The following is a 21,075-nucleotide window of genomic DNA, read 5'->3' as shown; positions in this document are numbered from 1 at the left end:
AAAAAAAATTAATACATATCAAAAATTCGCTTAACCACTCAACTTTTTCTCTTTTAACGCGTTAATGCTCCTCCTTATAAGAATACCGAACCGCCATTTAATTAAGTGGATCAATTACATTAAAATAAATTGAAGGAATTCAAGAACGAGTTTATTCCTTTTCAACTTGTACAAGTATTTTTTTATAATAAATAAAAAATTCCTAGTAAATACAAAATAAAATCATACAAGTAAAAACATTTAATTTTAAGTATTTACTTAAAAAAATCCAAGTCTAGTAAACACTATTTTATACTGTAAATACTAGTTTACGGCATATACCTAGATTTTATAGGCACAACTTTGGGTAAATATTACAAAAATTTACTAATGCAAGCATTTACCACTGTTTATGCATATGGCAAAAAATGCATGTTTAAAATGTGTTTAAATTTCAAGTAAGATAATATCATGCATCTATACCTTCTATATAATATATTTATAAACTTTATACTTATTTCTATAAAATTTAAAATTTTAAAAACCTTTATATATCGAAGAAAATAATGTACTTAACTATTATTACAACATCAAACGCAAAACTTACAATAAAATGCTCAAAAGAACGAAAGAAAGAGAAAATACTTAAAATCATTGGATGAGTGGAGGTTTCTTTGGTGATCAACCAACAGACGGGCAAAGTTAGTCGAAGAAATCGCCACGAATTGAATAAAAGGTTGCTTTCTATGTTAAGAAAAAGAAAACAATAAGTGAATTTCTAGTAAAAGTCTTTTTTCAACTAATATTATTTTATGAAATATTTGTTCCAAAACAAAATAAATTGAGTTCATACAAAAACAATTTGAAAATAAGATTTACTAAAGCATAGAAAATTTCGTTATACTTAATGACGGTTTTTATTTGAATAACTTTAAAAACTAAAAGTGAAAGTTGGTTTGTTTTGTGCAGGTTTGTGTTTTCTGAATAAAGTGCGAAAATAACTTAAAGAATTCTTCAAATTTAATATAATGGCCACGGGTAATTGCCAATATTCAACCAGATATTGTTGTAAGTAGTTCTACCTGCTTTTTATGGATGTTGTATTTGAATTATTTCTAATCATCCAAAGTGATAAGTTTAAAATTTTAAATCTAAGAATTAGACTTGGGATGTGCGAATTCTAAATTATTTTTAAAAAGGTTCATATTTAAGCAAATAGCTTAAATATTATATTGGAATATATTTTTAATCTCAAATAAAAATAAATCACATATCAGTGAATGCAAATACACATAGTTTAACATATTGAAGAAGTGTCCAGAACCATTATTATTAAAACAAAACTACAATATGGAGGAATACTAAGTGAAAGTTCTTTTGTTGATTTAAAATAACCAAAGGTTTTTTGTTCCTAAATAAAATAAATGAAAAAGCGGTTTATCCTGGTAGATAATGCTCGATAAATAATATTATCAATGTTATTAAATTATATATATTTTAAATAAGTTAATAAACACAAATAAATATAAAAGTGCGATCTGAGGAAAAGCGCTATTGTATGCATACATACACAAGTCTTTATACAATCTTACACATGCAGATCTTGCTTTGAAGTTCAGGTTACTATTACTACCGTTTCCACACTTTAAAGAGAAAGTAAATGTAATAATAGAATAGATTTATCGTTCAATAGTCGTTGTATATATGTATAATAAAATAATGTATTAATGGCAGACTTATGTTGATATTCTTTTTTTTTCAATTACTCATTTTAACTCAATATTAGTCCATTTTTGTCTGTACATTTATTAACGTAGAATATTTTCCCTGATTGTTGTTATTAAAATCAAAATAAAAACTTTGTTTGAAGTGAGAATTGGTAAGTAAGTCTTTATATAGGCCAAAAGAGAAATTCAACCCATTTGTTTGGATCGTCAAGAGTGATAGTTTTTATGTAGGCACCTACGTTTCTATGTGTGATGTGAAAGTGGATGTTACAGCCAATGAAAGTGATATTCGGTTAATTGCCTCTATATCATTTCCTTCCAATATGTATTAACATTGTATATATTTACATTGTACCTGCCTAATTATGAAAAAGGTTTTAAAACCTTACTTCTAGTTATGATAATGTAAAAAAGACGAAGGATTTCGATGGCAGTAATTACATTCGGGCACAATTGGCTTTAAAGAAAAAGATAGAATGTTTTAGATTGCCTTACTCACTGAAAACAAAATGCACGACTAGGTCGTGCAGACTTGCTTTTATGTCCAAAAAGTCTGTTGACAAACATTACATATATTATAAAACTCAAAATTATTTACAAATTATTTATTAATTGAGTTTTAAATTATTTAAACAATTATTTTGTTCAATTATTTAATGGTTATTACCATAACTGCCGTTTCCATAAAAAATTGCTTTGATTAGACTGTTCCAAAAAAACTGTTTTTTATTTCTTGGTGCCTAAGTTATCGTATTCTCCCAAATATACCCGTTTTTGAGGTATCGAAATTAAACATAATATTTGTTTTATTAAATAAAAAAAAAGGCTCGAATGCCACCCACACTGATAACTTAACATCTCGTTTGTCGATTTATCTCTCTTAAAAGTTTTGTAGGTTCGTGCTTGATAACAAAGGTGTCAGTTAAATTATTCTAATTTTTTTTAATAACAAATTGTTTGATTTCAACAGGAGAGTACGATAACTTGTGCACCAAGATTTGATTCACAATTAATATTTACATGGTTCACATATGAGTTAATTTATAATTTTATTTCACAACTTTGAAAACAATGGCTCTACATTTTTTTGTTGACGTTTTTTTGTATTTAAAATTTGGAATTTTAATGCAAATTTCTCGAAAACCATGGACATGAGTAATTAAATTTAAATGCTTGATAATAGAAAAAATGTCTAGCTTTCAAATGCAGTATAGTACTTTATTGTAAGTGTTGCCATTGTTTTTTAATATTTTTTTTTAATTTTATTAATTTTTTCTCAAAGTGCCCTACGTCCTAAACGGGTGGAGATAGACCCCCACTCCGAAATTAAAAAGTACTTGTTTTTGACCACTCTACAAAACTTCGTTCTCAAATTATTATATGCCAAGTTTTATGAACCTACTGTTTTTTGGTTTTTATTTTATGCAAAAAAAACTCCTAATTTTTTTCAAAAACGTAATATTGCGTTGCATAAAATTATATATGAGATATAATTATTTTTTTTTCGTAAAATATTTGAGGTACAAATTATTTTTTTTTTAATTTTTTTTAAATATATAAAAAAAATCATTACTTGAATTTGTTTTAAAAAATATACTTGTTTAGTATCACGTCAAAATATATAATATAAAATTCAATTCATTAGCGTTATTGGTTCGTGAGATAATTTGGGTTAACCGAAATTTAAACTTTTTTTAAATTGCTATGGTAACCAACCACTCAATTTTTGTATTATTATCTTTATATCAAAACTTATGCGAGTCTCCTTAACTTATCCGAACTTATGACACACGCACGCATAAACATCTCTCTAAAAATCTTTTATTTAGACTCTAGGGACCTTGAAACGTCAAGACATCTCAAAATTTTCAATTCGACAAATCGGACGGTTTACAATTACTTCCTTTGGGAAATTAAAAAAAGCTTGAGAAGAAAAGAAATTACTCAAATCATAAATTTGAATATTGAAAAATATATACGGTTATCTTCCAAAATTAAATTCTATTTGATTTCCCAAAAAAAAAACTTAATATCTTTAAAATCCTTAGAATATTATTTTTAACTTCCCATTGGAAGTTATTGTAATGGGTCCAATTTGTCAAATTGAAAATTTTTACATTTCTCGACGTTTCAAGGTCGCTAGAATCGAAATATAAGATTTTTATAAAGATGTCTGTGCGTGCGTGTGTACGTACGTTCGTACGTCCGTACGTTCGCGACGTTTTTTTCGTCGTTTGAAAAAAAGGTCAACATTTTGGTTAAACCTAAATATCTTACGAAATAAAAACGCTAGAGACTCGAATTAAATTTTATATAATATATTGTAACATGATATTAAAGAAGTATATTTTTTGAAAAAAATCCATTTAACGGTTTTTTATAAATCAAAAATTTAACGACTTAAATATGATATCTCCAAAACAATTTGATGGAACGAAATATAAAGTTTTTGACATCTGATCAAATTTTGAGAAATATTGAATTGACAGTTTTTTTTTTATAAAAAATAAAAATCTAAAAAAACATTATTCAAAGTTGGTAAAAATTGAATATCGATTCAAATATCTTTTCAAAAACTTGAAATTTAGGCTTTAAACTTATTTTGTCTTATGAGAAATATTGTTTTCAACAATCTGAAAAAAGTTGAGAAAAATCGAATTGACAGTTTTCTTACAAAAAATAAAAACCTAAAAAAAAAATTAATAAAAGTTGGTAAAAATTGATTATTTCGACTCATATATCTCTTCAAAACTTTGAGATATTGGCTTTAATTTACTTTTATCTTTCAAAAAATATTGTTGTCTACATTCAGTAAGATTTTGAAAAAAATCGAATTGACAGTTTTTTTTACAAAAAATTAAAAACCGAAAACAAAAAAATGTAAAAAATTGAGATAATAGCTTCTAACTAATTTTTACTTATAAGGAATATTGTTTTCAACATCAGGACAAATTTTGAGAAAAAACTAATTGACAGTTTTTTTACAAAAAATAAAAATCTAAAAAAAAAATTATAAAAGTTGGTAAAAATTGATTTTTGACTCAAATATCTTTTTAAAAATTGTAGATATTGGCTTTAAACTACTTTTATCTTTAAAAAAATATTTTGAAGTGCACAAAATTAAAAACCTAAACAAAATTTAACAAAAGTTGGTAAAAATTGATTTTAGACTCAAATATCTTTTCAAAAATTTGAAATATTGGCTTCAAAATAATTTTATTTTATAAGAAATATTGTTTTCAATATTCGGTTAAATTAAAAAAAAATTAAACTGACAGTTTTTTTACAAAAAAAAACAATACTAAAACTTGGTAAAAATTTACTTTGGACTCAAATAGCTTTGCAAAAATTAAAAATATTGGCTACAAACTTATTTTATTTCACAAAAAATATTGTTTTCGATATTTAGTAATTTTTATATAAAAATCCAACAGTCCGTTTTTTTAAAAAAAGTAAAATCTACAAAAAATAGTACGCAAATTTTTATAAAAATTGATACGAGTACATAAAGACAAACTTTTAAGCAAAACGAATCGACAGACGGGATAGGAAGTTATCAGTGTGGGTCGCATCCCAGACTCTTTTTTTTATTAATTTTGTATGTACTTTTGTCCAAACAAATAGGCATATATTATTAAGAAAATATTAAAGCATGATGAGAAAAAAATGAAAATAATTAATTAGCTATAGGATAATTAAAACCACTATATAACTGTTCTACTGGTGGTACCGATTTGGAGCTATACAAAAATATATTATTTGTTTAATGTATTGCTTTTGTTTTGACCAGGCTAATATTGAACTAATTGTACTAATTATGCTATATTAAATGGACTATTATACAAAAAAAAAAGAGGCTGGCATGCGACCCACACTTATAACTTCCCATCCCGTCTATCGATTTGTGTTGCTTAAAAGTTTGTCTATATGTACTCTTATCAATTTTTACCAAATTTGCGTACTATTTTTTGTAGGTTTTATTTTTTATGAAAAAACGGACTGTTGGATTTTTATATAAAAATTACTGAATATCGAAAACAATATTTTCTGTGAAATAAAATAAGTTTGAAGCCAATATTTTTAATTTTTAAAAAGCTATTTGAGTCGAAAGTAAATTTTTACCAAGTTTTCGTATTGTTTTTATTTAATTTTTTTTTAAATTTTACTGAATGTTGACAACAATATTTTGTGAAAGATAAAATTAGTTTAAAGCGAATATTTCAAAGTTTTGAAAAAATATTTGAGTCGAGAATCAATTTTTACCAACTTTTATTAATTTTTGTTTTGTTTTTTATATTTTGTAAAAAAAAACTGTCAATTCGATTTTTCTCAAAATTTTATCAGATTTCAAAAACATTATTCTTCGTTGCACAAAATTGTTTTAAAGATGAGATCGTATTTTAGTCGTAAAATTTTGGAGGTGACAGTTTTTTTTTCAATTTTTTTGATTTAAAAAAAAAAACCGTTAAATGGATTTTTTTTTCAAAAAATATACTTCTTTGATATCACGTTACAATATATTATATAAAATTTAATTCAAGTCTCTAGCGTTTTTGGTTCGTAAGGTAGTTAGGGTTAACCAAAATTTTCACCTTTTTTCCAACTGCTATATTAAAAAAAACCACCCACGCAATTTTTTTGAGAACCCTTTCTGCATCTTTCTGGCTTATTATCTGTATAACAAAATTTATTTGAAGTCGATATCTCTTCTGGTTCTTGAGGTATAGACGACGAAAAAAAATGTTGCGAACGTATGGACGTACGGACGTATGAACGTACGAACACACGCACGCACAGACATCTTTATAAAAATATTTTATTTCGACTCTAGCGACCTTGAAACGTCGAGAAATGTCAAAATTTTCAATTTGACAAATCGGATCCATTACAATAACTTCCTATGGGAAGTTAAAAATGAATTTTCTTTTATTTCCGAAAATATGAATTGTGGAAAAAATGGGGTTTAACACTTGTTTAATACTCAATTTCCAGGCTCAAAACTGTAAACATACAATTCGGGTCACATGGTTAGGAACAATCCCTTTTCGTTTTTTATTTGAAGTTATTTTTCAAACCCTTAGGTTTTTTGGTTTTATGGCGGTTTTTCCGAAGAAGGTCATATAAAGAATCTGTTTTTTGCGTCACATGAAAAGAGACAAGATCTTAATGTATCTATAAGTGTGTTTCAAATCAGATAAAAGAATACTCAAGAATCAAGAAGTATGGGTAGAGATAATGGTCTAACCAAGGAAGAAATAATCCAACAATAAAATATTTTATTCAGTCACGAAGCACATTTGCATTAATTCATTAACAAAATAAACAAAATATGCGATATGCCCGAAAAACCCCGGAGATAGGCATACTTAATTTGTACATTGTTTAAAAACAACAATTTGGTATGCCATTTCAATGAGCGGGGTAATTTGGCCAAATTTGGTTTACTAACGTGATTACTGATATCGAAGGTTAACAATAAAAATCCTTTAACATTACGGTTCATTTCTTACTACACAGCACATAAATGTACAAAGCTGAGAAATAGCACCTTGAGCGACTAGACTTTATAAGGTGTTAACAACATAAAATATTAATACAAGACAGGAGGACAGAGAAGAAAGAACAACAGACAGAAAGAACACATGACAACAGCCTAGCCATTGACAGATGAGGGATCATCTCGGCAATAAACTTTAAATGTTCCGCCTGACACCCTTTACTTCCCTTCTTCCACATTTAATTTGGTGGTGGGAGAATAATGAATGACTAGAAATTACACTTCAAACTTAGTAAGCTTATATCTTCCCATTATTTAAAACAAATAAATATTAAGCGTGGAACTTTATTTGTACCAAAGAATAATGAAATCAACTGATTTTATCAGTTTTCACCAACCTGCAAATGGTAGTGAAAATTGAAAAATATTCAGCACTAGACTACTCTAGTTCAGCTTAATGAACGTTCATCAGTCTCATTCCGTGTAAACATTTTCGCAATGAAAACCAATAAGCTTCAATTTTCCAAATTAGTCAATTTCTGGTGATAATTCTTCAACGTAAGCAATATGTTGGCTATTGTTGGAGTAACATGATGCATTTTTTTCTAGTAAACTTATTCACTTTTTTATGTTAACAAAGATTAATATCTAAAATGTGTTTACAATTATTTATCATTCCATAGATTTCTTATCATTTCGTCATTTCTATGATATTATCGTTGTTTTTTATGGTACATCTTATTCAGTATTTTAGTTTTTCATTGGAACTACAATTAATTCTGTAAACATTTATTATTTTTTTTTGTGTTTGAAATACTAATAATATAAAATAACTGTTTTAATGCTACAACAACAATTTGATTGCATTACCACAAGGATGGATTAAAATATGTTTCACGGGTGCCAATCTATCATCAGATTCCTCGATTTTCGGTACCTAGTCTTTGGTTCATTCGTATAAATTGAAATTTAACGTCACTGAAAACAGATCCGATGCTCGTTTTTATTTTATTTTCAGATTCATTTTTATTATTTCGTTCAACCATCTTTTAGCTAGACAAAAATTTATAAAACTGGCCTAATTAACAATAACATACAACTAACTCACTAGACCCATACGCTCTTAGGCTTTTCACACCAAATGCAAAAATCCGGTTTTCGAAAAATTATCGGGTTTGGTAGAAAATCCTCACCGAGAACTCAAATTTTCCCATACATCACGTGTAAGGCACAAGTTTTATATAAAGATGTCAAAAATTAGTATCAATTCAAAGATGAGTTTAACAAACAAACCTTTTAAAACATTCAGCGATTCATTAAATTAAAACAAAACAGCTGACGGCTACTGTCGAAAAAATGTACTTTGATATTTTTAATTCCAACTTTAATTAACACCTCCAGAGGTTTGAATTTAAATAAACCTTGATTTTGTATATCCATTTCAAATTTCAGAGATTTTCGGGCTCTGGTGACTCCAACAGCAGGTACTCTTCAACCCAACAAGAAGATGATACAGATAATACTCCGTTCATTAAATTTGTAGAAGACACAAAAATGTTTATTGAAAATATTTGAAAAAATAAAATCTAAAAATTGTGACAAAATATTTTAATTATATAGCGGAATGTGAATAGGCCACACCCGAAGATAGCTGAAATTGTCATATATTTAGATACCATTTCTAGTGTTAATATTGAAATGACTATTGTTTTGGAATGTTTTACACTCCCTGAAGTTTCCAGATCAGTTCTACGGTTTTTTATGAAATGTTGTTTAAACCAATCATCATTGTTTGCCAACATTTCACGTTCCTTGTGCACGTACGAATCTGTAGAAAATATAACGGTATGTAGTTTCCTTTTAATTGAATTGTTAAAACAAGCTTTCCACATATTTAATTGTCGTTTACATTTTCAATTGCATCAATTAAAGCTTTTCTTCTGTTCCATGATTTGCAAAAGAAAAGATCATTTTTTTCTAATGATATAATAATAAAAAGTCTAACAAAATCTCCATATTCTGTTCAACTTTGTTTTTATGTATTAAAATCAAATTCAATTTGTCAGAATACATTACATTTGTAAAGTAGTAATTGAAGGATTTTCCTTTTATTTACAAATTTTGCATTAGTAAAATATTTCACCTCTATGTTGCAAAAATTGAAATTTTAATCGAAAACATGTTAGTGTTCAATGTGAGCTATTGTCGGGCTCCCGACAACTTTTTTTCGATAACTCGGTTTTGGATTTGGGGTGAAAAGGCTATTAAACTATAATACTAAATATTAATGCCTTTCGATTCTAAGATCTATTTAAATTAAGTTCATTTTTATTTAATTTTTAATTTCACTAGAAAATTTTAAGAAAAAAAATAATTGCATTATCTTTTTTTTGTATTTACTTAATTGCCACTAACTTCTACTCTCACCAACCGGCTGTGAACATAAGGTGTATAGTACCTACGCTAGATATTGGGTTATAACCCCAGTAGAAATTTGTTGGCAATAGCAACAGCAGAGATATTTCCACTAATCAACGGTGGCGTCTACAGTTCCAGCTCGGAACCGAGGATCCTGTGGGGACGGCTCCCCGTCCTGGAAATAAGATTAAGGATCTGGCTCTTCAAGTTGGAGGTTGTGCTGTGTCGGGGTGACTTCCCAACCACGCACAAATATTCAGTTGTAAGGCACCAATAAGCCTCGGATACGGACGGATTAACTGTTGACGAAACAAGCAAACAAAATAAGGACAACGAACTTCGGATCTGTACGAGTAATGTAACGTGCAGCCGAACAGTTAGCGGGAGACCATAGCGACTGTAAGCAAATATTGCCGCCATCCATGAAGTGCGATGGGTTGGACCAGTTGGAGACAAATTAAAAGACTGTAATGTACACAATATCAAAAGGGGGCACTACAGCGCTAATTGGATCTTAGGCTAGGTTGCCTTGAGATCGCCATTTCATTTCTAACGTAATGTACACAACGGCAACTAATACTATTTGGGTGTGGGTTTGTTTTTGAAAATAGATTCAGGAAAAAGTTCTTGAGTTTCAAAAGCGAGCTCGTCATGACAATACACGTAAATATCAAATTCACCAAAATAAGCACCATATGCGCATGCCTCAACCGAGGATAAATATTAAAACACCAAAGACATATTCTTAAAGCTTTTGGACAAGACATAACGACAATCTAGGAAGATTAAACATCAAGAGATATAGATGGCACGACACCACCTCCGACAACGGATTCAGGCTGATCGATTTTGATGAGAGATGCGTTCTGATAGATAGTATGCACTTCACATATCTCGATATACACAAGGGAACATGGAAATCTCCTGATCAATCAGATTGATTATATATCGATTGATTCAGCCAGTACACTGACGTCCGCACATTCTAAGAAGGCAAACATTAACACTACATTCTACCTACGATCCAAGCCAAACGAGGACGTACTGTGAGAAAATTAGGCATCAGACGGAGGTTGGTTGACAGGTCCGTTTTCAATCGGGCCTCTAATGACATGTTAAGAAGTCCTACGCTGCCTGCATTAAGCATTGAAAACCAGTGGAAAGTAAAACCATTCTATTAACTCAAATTTGTTTTAAAGTCAAATTATTTGTAATGTTTGATCAGATGGTATCAAAGTTAAGACTATGTATACCACAAATTCATTCTAAAAAAAGTTATGCTGCTCCTTGAAATAAATACATTTCATAACAGAAACCATCCTTCTACCATTAATATTTGTGAGACTTCTTTTGCTTATTGGTTCTAACTTATAATCATTTCACATAAACTTTTATAAACATTCCACTTTTGGCAAGGAGTAGAAGATTAACTCAAAAAAAACACCTTTACTCTTCAGGTATTTATATGCTCTTTCGATTTGATTTAATACGACACATTTTATATTACATGCTGTTTATTAAAACATCATTTTTGGTTCATACAAGGAGTTAGGTATAACATTTCTTAGAATACCATTAAGATTTATTACTATTATTGTGTTGTTCACAGCCCTTTTACTCACAACCCTTTTGATAATCTTCTCGAATACTTTGTCAATGCTCGGAAGAAGACTTATCGACCGAAGATTTGACAGGTAGTAGTTGTCCTTTCTCTTTTTGGTTGGGGACGAACAATAACTGTTTTTCAATGCACTATAGGATATGCATTATTCCGCATATTATTGATGACTGTGATATATATGTCAATTCCCGCATCGATAAAATTCTTAGTACATCAATAGATAAGCCATCAACACTAACTGTCTTTTTTTATTTTAATTGAATTGAAGATGACCTGGAGCTTGACTTTTGTTATTAACAAAGGACTTGGTACCAATTGCTTGGCGATTAAAGCATTCGCTAAGAAATGTCCATTGAACCACATTCATCCGTGGTTCTCAGATTTCCATTGCTGCAAACTAACTCTCACTGTCTTCACCTTTTCCCTGAGGCTTCTTCTCGATCTTTTGGCAGTGTATGGAGAGTTGGCATTGGTTTGATAATGAAGCTCATTTAACAACGCTGGCTATTTTAGCAGTTCTTTAATTAATTTGTGTTCGGCCAGTGAAAGCAGTGCACCGAATAACACTTTTTTGTTATCTATTGTCATACAAAACTATTAATTTCTTGTTGCTAATATTATTGATGTTTTCGTTCCATTGCTTCTTTTTGGCGGAGTGCTTCCTGTTTTTTCCTGATGAGTGGCACAATTTCCTTCTCGAGTTTCTTTAACTTAACCGGGCTGATAGCCACCTTTTTGGCTTGCAAGGCCTCTACAGATCTGTTTCGTCTTGGAGGATTTGATGCGAGTCAAACTCCTTGTTCGTCGACGGCTTTGGTTTTGGCTCTAGGTTTGCGAAGCTATTTCACGATGCTGGCACCACTATTACATCACCTGATATATTTGCAGAGGTATCTTGAAATACTCTTTCTTTCTTTACCAATTGGATACCGATCAGCCATTGTAAATAATTAAGTTAACTATAGTCTAACTATAACTATATTGTTTTCTTCGGAATTATCAACCTTTTTGGGGTCAATTCATACTGGTGAATTGTAGGGTAATCTTGAGTGCCTAATTATATCACATTTTTGACTCTCAACTTCATCTTTGTGTTTAATTACATAGGTATGGGTTAAATTGAAAATACACCGAAGAATTTTGTTTATTATAATTGCACAAAAGTTTATTATCTAATAATCTAGGGTATTGTCTGACTGCTTTTTGAATTATTGTATTCTGTACGTGAGACTCTTGGTTTGTTCTGATATGATGGTATATTTTTTTATTTTAATTTTTTTCAATACAAAAATGATTGAGGCTATCATTTTCTAGAATAGCATGTAAGTGGCAACACTGCTATTGATGGGCTAAGTTGTTTAAATTATAGTTAATCTTAAAACCGGTTATTTCTAACAAAGTAAGGCAGACAAATCATATTGTTATAACCACTTTTGTAACAAAAATTATTGATTGATTTAAAACGCTGTTGTTATTAACGACATCTTAAGTCAAGAACCTTTTTTTAAAGTTCTTATTTCTTATGTACAATAATACAGATTGTATATTTTTAGATAATTACCCTACAAAAAGTTAGTTAGCAACTAAATTAAGCACAGAATGAAATCATTTTTAAGTCAATATCTTCATTTATTTTGCGAACTATTTTTTTGTATCTTTTAATTCTTATGAAAAAACTTTTTATAAACATTTCACTGAATGTCGACAAAAATATTTTCTATAAAATGTATGTATGTATATTAATTTAAAGCTTTTTTTTATTTTTTAAAAGATATTTAAGTTGAAATTAATTTTTACCAAGTAGTAATGCCTTTGTATGTTTTTATATTTTTGTAATGTCAATCTTTGTTTGAATTTTACTGAACGTTATAAAATTCATACTTTCATCTTACATGCTATGTAAGATGAAATTAGTTTTTAATTAAATTTTCCAAAATATATTTGAGTCGAAAGTCAATTTTTAACAATTTTAAAATGATGTTTTTTAAATGTTTTTTATTTTCACTTCCATCTTTTCCAAAATTGTAATGAACTAGAACTGTAATTTTTATGGGATAGTTTAAAGACAATATCTTAAATTTTTGAAAAGGTGTTTAAGTCGAAAATCAATTTTTACCAACTTTTAGCAATGCCCTTTTAGGTATTTATTTTTGTTTGTAAAGAAACTGTCTATTCGATTTTTTAAAAATTTTAGTTGATGTAGAAAACCTTATTCTTCGTTGGAATAAAGAAGAAGATAGAATCATTTTTCGTTCGTAAAATATTTGAGTAGACATTTTTTTTTCAGTTTTTGTGATTTTTAGAACAACCGTTAATTGAATTGTTTTCAAAGGCTTATAAGTTTATTATCACGTCACAGAGTCCTTTCATCTTTCTGCATTTTTATCTGTATAACAAAATGAATTTGAAGTTGATCTCTCTTCTGGTTATTGAGTTATGGACGACGAAAATGGGCTCCCCGAACATATTGACGTACGGACAGACGCATAAAACTCTCTAACTTTGAAACGTCGAGAAATGTCAACATTTATTTCACAAATTGGACTGATTACAATAGCTTATTATAGGAAGTTAATAAAATAATAGAACTGTCAAATAAAACACAAGGAGGTAAAATTGGTTGCAGTTTGCAGATCGCAAAAATGATGATGAAGAGCAACAGAAACAAAGAACACATGACAACAGCACGCGTTATGTTTCATGATTGTCGCCGATCTACCTCCTAACCGCGCTCACTGATGCTTGATTTCGGTGATCAATGTTAATAATTTTTTAATTCATTTTTATTAATATAAACCTTTAAATATCTTAGAGTTAGACAAAAATTTATAAACCAAGCGTATATAACCATGAACTACAACTAACTTACTGGCCCCAAACATACCATCTTAGCTAAACTAACGCGAACTGATGTTTTATCAGTGACTAGGACGTTGTCAGGCTTTTTGAAGCAAGATTTTGATAATATACATAGATAGAAGAGCTCTTATGATTAAATTTTACAACAAAGAAAAGTCTGTTACAGTAATCGAAAGCCTTAAGTCAAAATAAATCGTTAGACATATTATATGGGTTGTGAACTATTTTATTATTTTGAGGTAAAAATCGTTCTGAGACAAATCTGCAATCTAAACGGTGCAGGCTTAAAAATGCGCAATTTATAGCATTTGGTATGTACGTGTATGTGCTACATCAACTGAAAGAGAAGAGTAAATATGTGAGTCTTGTTAGGTCTACATACTAATCTGAAGAGAAGATTATCTTCCGATATTAAAGAACTTAATACCCGTACCAGTGGAATGATGGCTAGTGCGTTGAAAAAAAATAGCCAAAAAATAGCCTCTTGCGAGGAATTGACAAATTCTCCAAGAGTAATTCTTGTCATGAAAAGTGCTTTCTCAAATTTGCCGTTCCGATTCGGCTTAAAACTGTAGGTACTTTCCATCCCTGACAACAGTACTCGCACACAGGAATGGTTGAGAGTTGTCAGTCACTAGGCCCTAGTTTGCAAACGGACTGTTGCGCCATCCAATTTATTTATTTTATTAAAGAGCTTAAATCGTATTCTACATGATCTCCTGCCTCTGATCTGCAACTGAATTCAAGATTAATACTTTCACGTACATGCACTTCCTATCAAATTAATAGGGACAACCTTTTTTAATCTGCTGATATTTCTTAAACTCTTTGGTTTATTGGAAAAACATAAATGTGGAATGAAAAAGGTACGCATACATTAATGTTGCAAATGCTAATTTTAGATTATGTTTTTTGGCAGTTTTTCCGAAGAAGGTCATAAAAAGTACCTACCTGTTTTTTTTTGTGTCACATGAATAGGGGCAAGTTCTAAATTCACTTATAAGCTTTTTTTTAATCAGATAAAAGGATAGTCTAATAGTTTGGAGCTTAGTACAGGTATTAATTTCATAGAATAAAGAAGTATGGGTAAATGTAAGGGTCTAACAAAGGAGGAAATAGACCGAATTCGAGCTAACCAGGATCTCGGCAAAACCATTAGTTTTATAGCCAGCAAAATTAGAAGAAGTTCAAATGCTGTATACTCGTACAACTACCTCAAGGAGCCAGAAAGGTATAGAAAAAATCTCAAGGAAATAGTGAGAGCTATTTTAAATTCAAATTTTCCTTTAGAAAATTAAAGGCAGAAGAAGAAAGACCATATACGACAAAAAAACACTATAGAATGCTGCACGCAAGAGCCAACGCCTTCATTTTGCAACAAATCATAGTAGGTTAAATCTAGCTTGAATCTAGCCGTCGTCTTTTCCGATAAAAAAATTTATTTGGACAGACATGATGGATAAAGCTGCTCATGATTTTAGAATGGAAAAATCCATCCTGAAAAACTGCACAGCAGAGAAGGCTGTGTAATGGTATGGGAAGCAATCACCAACTACGGGACCATGGAGCTGGATTTCCAAAGCTCTAAAATGACTGCAATCGCTTAAAAATCGATTTTGTGGACAACGATGGACTTTCCAATAAGATAATGCAGCAATACATACCGCAGAAAAATTGAATAATAATATTTATTAAAATTGAATTAAATGGTATTAAACGATCTGAGTTTAGGCATTTGTTTAATACATGGATGAAGAGCTTGCAGTAAACCGGAGGCCTCTCTAATACAAATAAGCCTAGGAGTCGAATAGAGGTATCAGGTGCCTTAAATCTGTGTGGATCATTAATAGACTTAGAGCTTCGCCACTTCCATAGCAGATAAAGGGTTTTTCAATAAAGGCGGTTAGATATTGAAATGGAATTGAATGGCGTTTCCAGTGTGGCAAGCGTCGAGCCGTTCTGCTGGAATCACATGTCGTCTAGGTTCATATGGTTCAATTTACGAGAAATTGGGTATCATCGTTATGTAATGTTAGTTGTTGACAGTGTACGCCTATCTAACGTCGTTTTCAAAAAATTACGGACCAATTATCCACACCAAACGGTAACTTTTTGAGGATGCATTATCACCTGGTGAACCTCTCTGGGTTGACGTCGTCTCTTTTACGGCAATTTTGCGAAAATGCGCTTAGTCACTAAAGATGATTTTTCGGTCAAAATAAGGGTCCTCTTCCAAACCATTCGAAGTCCAGTCAGCGAACAAACGGCGTTGTCTATGTGTCATGAATATTGAGCTCCTGGGTCAGTTAAATCTTGTACGGGCTTAGGCCCAGGTTCTGACTCAAACTGCGCAAAAGAAAATATTTGACAGATGTCACCAAAACAAAATGCCCGCCAAGGGTTCGTTTTAAGTCGAACGTTCGATTAGCTTCTCGTTGTAAGGGCTTAATATACCGTTATCTCAACTTATTCAAATTTCATGGCGTAAGTAAACGTCTTCTACACATTTTATATCATTTTATAAGCTATCCATGCTGTATGTTTTCATTAACACGTTGGATCAAAATTAATTTTATTTTTGATTTCTCTGTGTTTGAATAATTTATAGCACAAAAACAAAAAAAACAACAAAATTCAATATAAAAAAATAATGCATAATGCCTTATTCTGACAGAAGAGAAACTGCTGCTACTTTCGTCATTTAGATTTGAACAAAATTAATACATTTTGAAGAAAATCACTATTTTTCACCATCTATAATTACACCATGTATTATAAATAATTTTCGCTTAAACTCAAACCTTTCCTTCCCAGTGGTTTCGCAATTAAACCACATACTCTATATTTTTTATTTATAATCCTACTGGTTTCACGATGAAACCATGTGTTTTTCTGAGAACTCTAATCATTTTTAAAACGGGTTGTTTCCGGTACATTGTTAGTAATAATTTGTACATTGTAGGAAATAAAAACAGTTTTTTTTTTTATTTTTAGTGAATATTAATTTTTTTTATTTAAATGCATTATTTATTCTATATAAATTTTAAGTTCTTATACAAATATTTGAAAAAGTTGACATCTCCGGGAACAAAGGGTTAATTTACGAAAAATAATAAATAAACTTCACTTACCGAAAAACAGCAAGCGACAGCACCATTCCCATATTTGTTCTCAAAAGCTTTTAAGAAAGCACACATTCTGAAAGCTCCCAAACAAAATCCAAATAAAGATTCACCTTGATTTGCATTAACGTGGAAATGGTAACTCTAATAGCGATCTGGCTTATTTTCAATACATACGAAGAGGGTTGTTTGTGAACACATTATCAGTGTCGCTTTGGCCAGAGAGAAAAAAACTAAACGAGAGAACCAACTTCGACGGTTGCTCTCTTTTTGCCAACAAGCTGCGATTTGCACATAAACTTGCATATGTATTAACTCCATATAAAAAAATTTGGGGAACGAATACTTATGCAAGAAGATGTGCATACTCCCCACATTTGACAAATGGCGACCACCTTTGAAAAATGGCGGATGTACTGAGCAGTTCAAAGAAAATTCAAAATTGTGGATGAACAATGTTTCGGTACTCTCATTGTGTTTGTTTGGGAGTAGTATCATTCAAATATGAAGTGAAATTAATGAACCTTGTTAGGTGCCAGAACAATGAAGATTTAGAAACCATTCTAAATCACGCATTTAGAGAAATATTAGTTAGTTATTTAAAGGCTATTTTTAGGCTATTCATAAATAAAAGCAAATCTACGTTAAGGGCTAAACTTGAATAACTATAAACATAGAAAATGTTGTGTTCAAGTAATTGTTATCGCAGCCAAATTTCATAATTGATTTTCTTGGTGTATAAAAAAGCTGAAAAAGTAATTCATGACAAATAAATGTTACGTTAACACCAGAAAATATTCATTGATACCGCAACTACAGAGGATGTGGATATTTTATTATTATTATTATTATTACAACTTTATTGATACATAAATAAATTACATAATCAATAATTAAAAATTAAAGCTCTACCTACCAGGGCTTTGAGCTAGATAATTGTTAAATAAATCAAATTAATAATTCTAATTTTAAAATAATTTCATTAACATGTTTCATATTAGTGTAGGATATAACTGTTAAAAGTTCTTGAAGATCTTTTCCGGAAATGGTTTTGGAAATCGAATCAATGTTGGAGCACTGAAGCATGTGTGTTACAGTAAAAGATGGTCTTTCGTCACAAAATTGGCAAAGTGGAGCAGGTTCTTTGGTGATTAGGTGCTTGTGGGTGGTGATGGTATGTCCCAATCTCAGCCTTATATATTTTTTTATTTCTGAACTTTGTAAGTTACGAGGAAATATAGCCTTAATAGCGGTAGGATTGAGCAATGAATAAATGTGTTGGTAGTCCTGCCATGTGTTTTTGAACTTGTTGTTCATAAACGTTTTCAAATATTTAGTTAAGTCTTTTTTGTTGAATTGATAGAAGGAGATTAGCGGTTCTTTAAATGCTTGTTTGGCTTCTGAATCGGCGTATTCGTTGCCAACGATGCCTACATGTCCAGGTACCCATGCAATTCTCAGATTTCTTTTTTTTTCAATAAGTTTGTCGCGGATGATTGCAACAATACTTGAAGAGTTGTTGATGTTGTTAATAGCATTTATTGTTGAAAGGCTATCAGTGATAATAATTGTTTTTTTATTTTTCACCGTTTGAATAGCTTTGAGAATTGCAAACGCTTCTGCCGTAAAGATTGATGAGGTGAAGTGGAGTAAACCTTTACTGATAACAGATCCTTCTTCGGTGACAACAGCGAATGAGGTTCCATTATCTGTTTTCGAGGCATCAGTAAAATAAAATTGCCATCCCAGGCTTCCATAATTTTCTTTTAACTCTAAGAACATTGCATGATAGATACTGTTGTGGGTAGTAGCTTTGTTAAATTCTTTGAGATGCGAAATGACAGTGTTACTTGGCAGATTCCATGGGGGGAAGTGGATTTTGGGCTTATAATTTACTGCGATTGGGATGTTCAGGGTTACAGCCGATTCCAATGATTTTTGAAGAGCTGAAGGATATTTTGGAGTTTTCTTCCGATTTAACAAATGTTTTTGATGTCATCGTGAATAGGCGTTGCGAGTGGTGATTTAGCTTTAGGTATGATTTTCCAGGTTAGGTATTCCATTCTATCAGTTAGTTCGGGAAGTCCAGCTTCAGTAAGGATGTTTCTGATTGGTGTTGTACGGAAGGCTCCAACGCAGATTCCAGCAGCAGAATGGTATGGTGTTGAGATGAGTTGCATAGTTGTTTTTGAGCATTTCCCATAAATTGGGAGCCCGTAATCGATTTTTGAAAGTATTATGGCTTTTATGACATTTGCAATAGTATTAACGTTACAATTACTTTTTCTTGAAGCGAGATACTTAACTAGGTTAACCCTGGTAGTGAGGCTCTTTTTAATAAAAAGTATAAGGTCGTCCGCATAAAGAACGTGCTTTATTTGTGAATATGAACGTACAATATTACTTACTTCGTTAAAAGCTATTATAAATAAGTTTACCGATAAAGGCTATCCTTGAGGGATGCCATTGCTTAAATTATGAATTAAAGAATATACATTGTTTGTTTTAATACGAAATTTACGGTTTGACAGAAAAGCCTTAACGTAGTTAAAAATCTTCGAACCAATTTTCCATTTTATGAGTTGATTTAGGATAACATGTGGGCCAATCCGGTCAAAGGCTTGTTCAAAATCAATGGAGAAAATTGAAACGTGATTTTTTTCTGAAAGGGCTGAGGATATAAATGTGTCAATGTGTAAGAGAGAGTCTAGGGTGCCTCTACCCTTTTTGAAGGCAAGTTGATTTTTATCAATAAGATTGTTTTTTTCTATCCACCATGATAAACGCTTTGAAACAATTTTTTCAAGAATTTTTGAAGTGCAGGGAAGGAGAGAGATAGGACGGTATCCTTTTATAGAAGTGTGGTCTTTGTTTGTCTTTGGGATAGGGAGGATAGTAGCCACTTTTCATGTTTGAGGGATAATTCCGCTGTCGAGGATGTTATTATACAAAGATAACAACCTAGTCTTAAAACAAAACGGGGAGTTTTTGAGCATAGTGTAGGTTCTTCTGTCAAAACCCGGAGTTTTACCTTTAACTGAACTCAAAACGCTTTCGAGCTCTAAGGTATTGATGGGGGATTCAATTAAGTTTGCTGAATCTGAAGTGATATATTGTGGATTGGGCAGATTAAAACATGAGTTTTTTTCATCAATGGAAGGCTGATTGAAATTAGAATCGTCTTGGAATTTTTCCCAACATTTAGCAAAACAATCATTAATTTCTATTGGACACGTTAAATTTTTAGAATCTGTTTTTATAAGTTTTATAGAGTGTGGAATAAAGTTGCCGGTAAGGCATTTAATGTCAGCCCACATTTTTTTGGGGTTTGAATGTTGATTTATTTCACCAGTAAATTTATTGAAAGAGGTTAGTTTCTCTATCCGTACCGCTCTTTTGAATTGGGCATTTGCCTTACGATATGAAATTAAATTGGAGTTATTTGGAGATTTTTTAAATGCTTTGAAGGTATCTTGTTTTGTTAGGTGAAGGTTGGCAAGATTTTGATTCCACCAGGGGACTGTTTTATAGTGGGGTTTATTTGTTGTCTGAGGGATAGATACATTTGCTGCAGAACGAATTGCTTTAACGATGTAGGCGGCTTCCTTATTGATGTTATTGTTAGTGAAAGTTGAAATTTGATTTGAGACTTCAGTTTGGAAAAGATCCCAATTAGCTAGGTCAGTTAAGAATTTGGGCTGAGTTTTTGGTAGAGTTAAATTGTTGCCAACAGATATTGTGGTGAGGATAGGAAAATGATCGCTACCAAATAAGTCATCAGAGACCTTCCAAGTTGATTTTTGAGTAAGGGGTGGGGAGATGAGGGTGAGATCGACATGGGTAAATGTACCA

At 30.8% G+C, this 21,075-nt stretch overlaps 1 protein-coding gene across 1 annotated transcript in view; it reads left to right on the top strand.

Annotated features, from left to right (window-relative positions):
- The first annotated feature begins 682 nt into the window (after positions 1-682).
- The window catches only part of LOC129938715 (AP2/ERF domain-containing protein PFD0985w), a 179,281-nt gene continuing 158,888 nt past the window's right edge, over positions 683-21,075 (top strand). Inside the window, exon 1 of the mRNA XM_056046430.1 lies at positions 683-1,047. Within this exon, the coding sequence (XP_055902405.1) occupies positions 1,008-1,047 (40 nt within the window). The 5' untranslated portion in view covers positions 683-1,007. The remainder of the gene's footprint in view (positions 1,048-21,075) is intronic.

The sequence above is a fragment of the Eupeodes corollae genome, chromosome 1 (assembly GCF_945859685.1).
Source record: "Eupeodes corollae chromosome 1, idEupCoro1.1, whole genome shotgun sequence".
Taxonomy (NCBI): Eukaryota; Metazoa; Arthropoda; class Insecta; order Diptera; family Syrphidae; genus Eupeodes; species Eupeodes corollae.
This window is presented reverse-complemented; position numbering and strand designations above follow the sequence as displayed.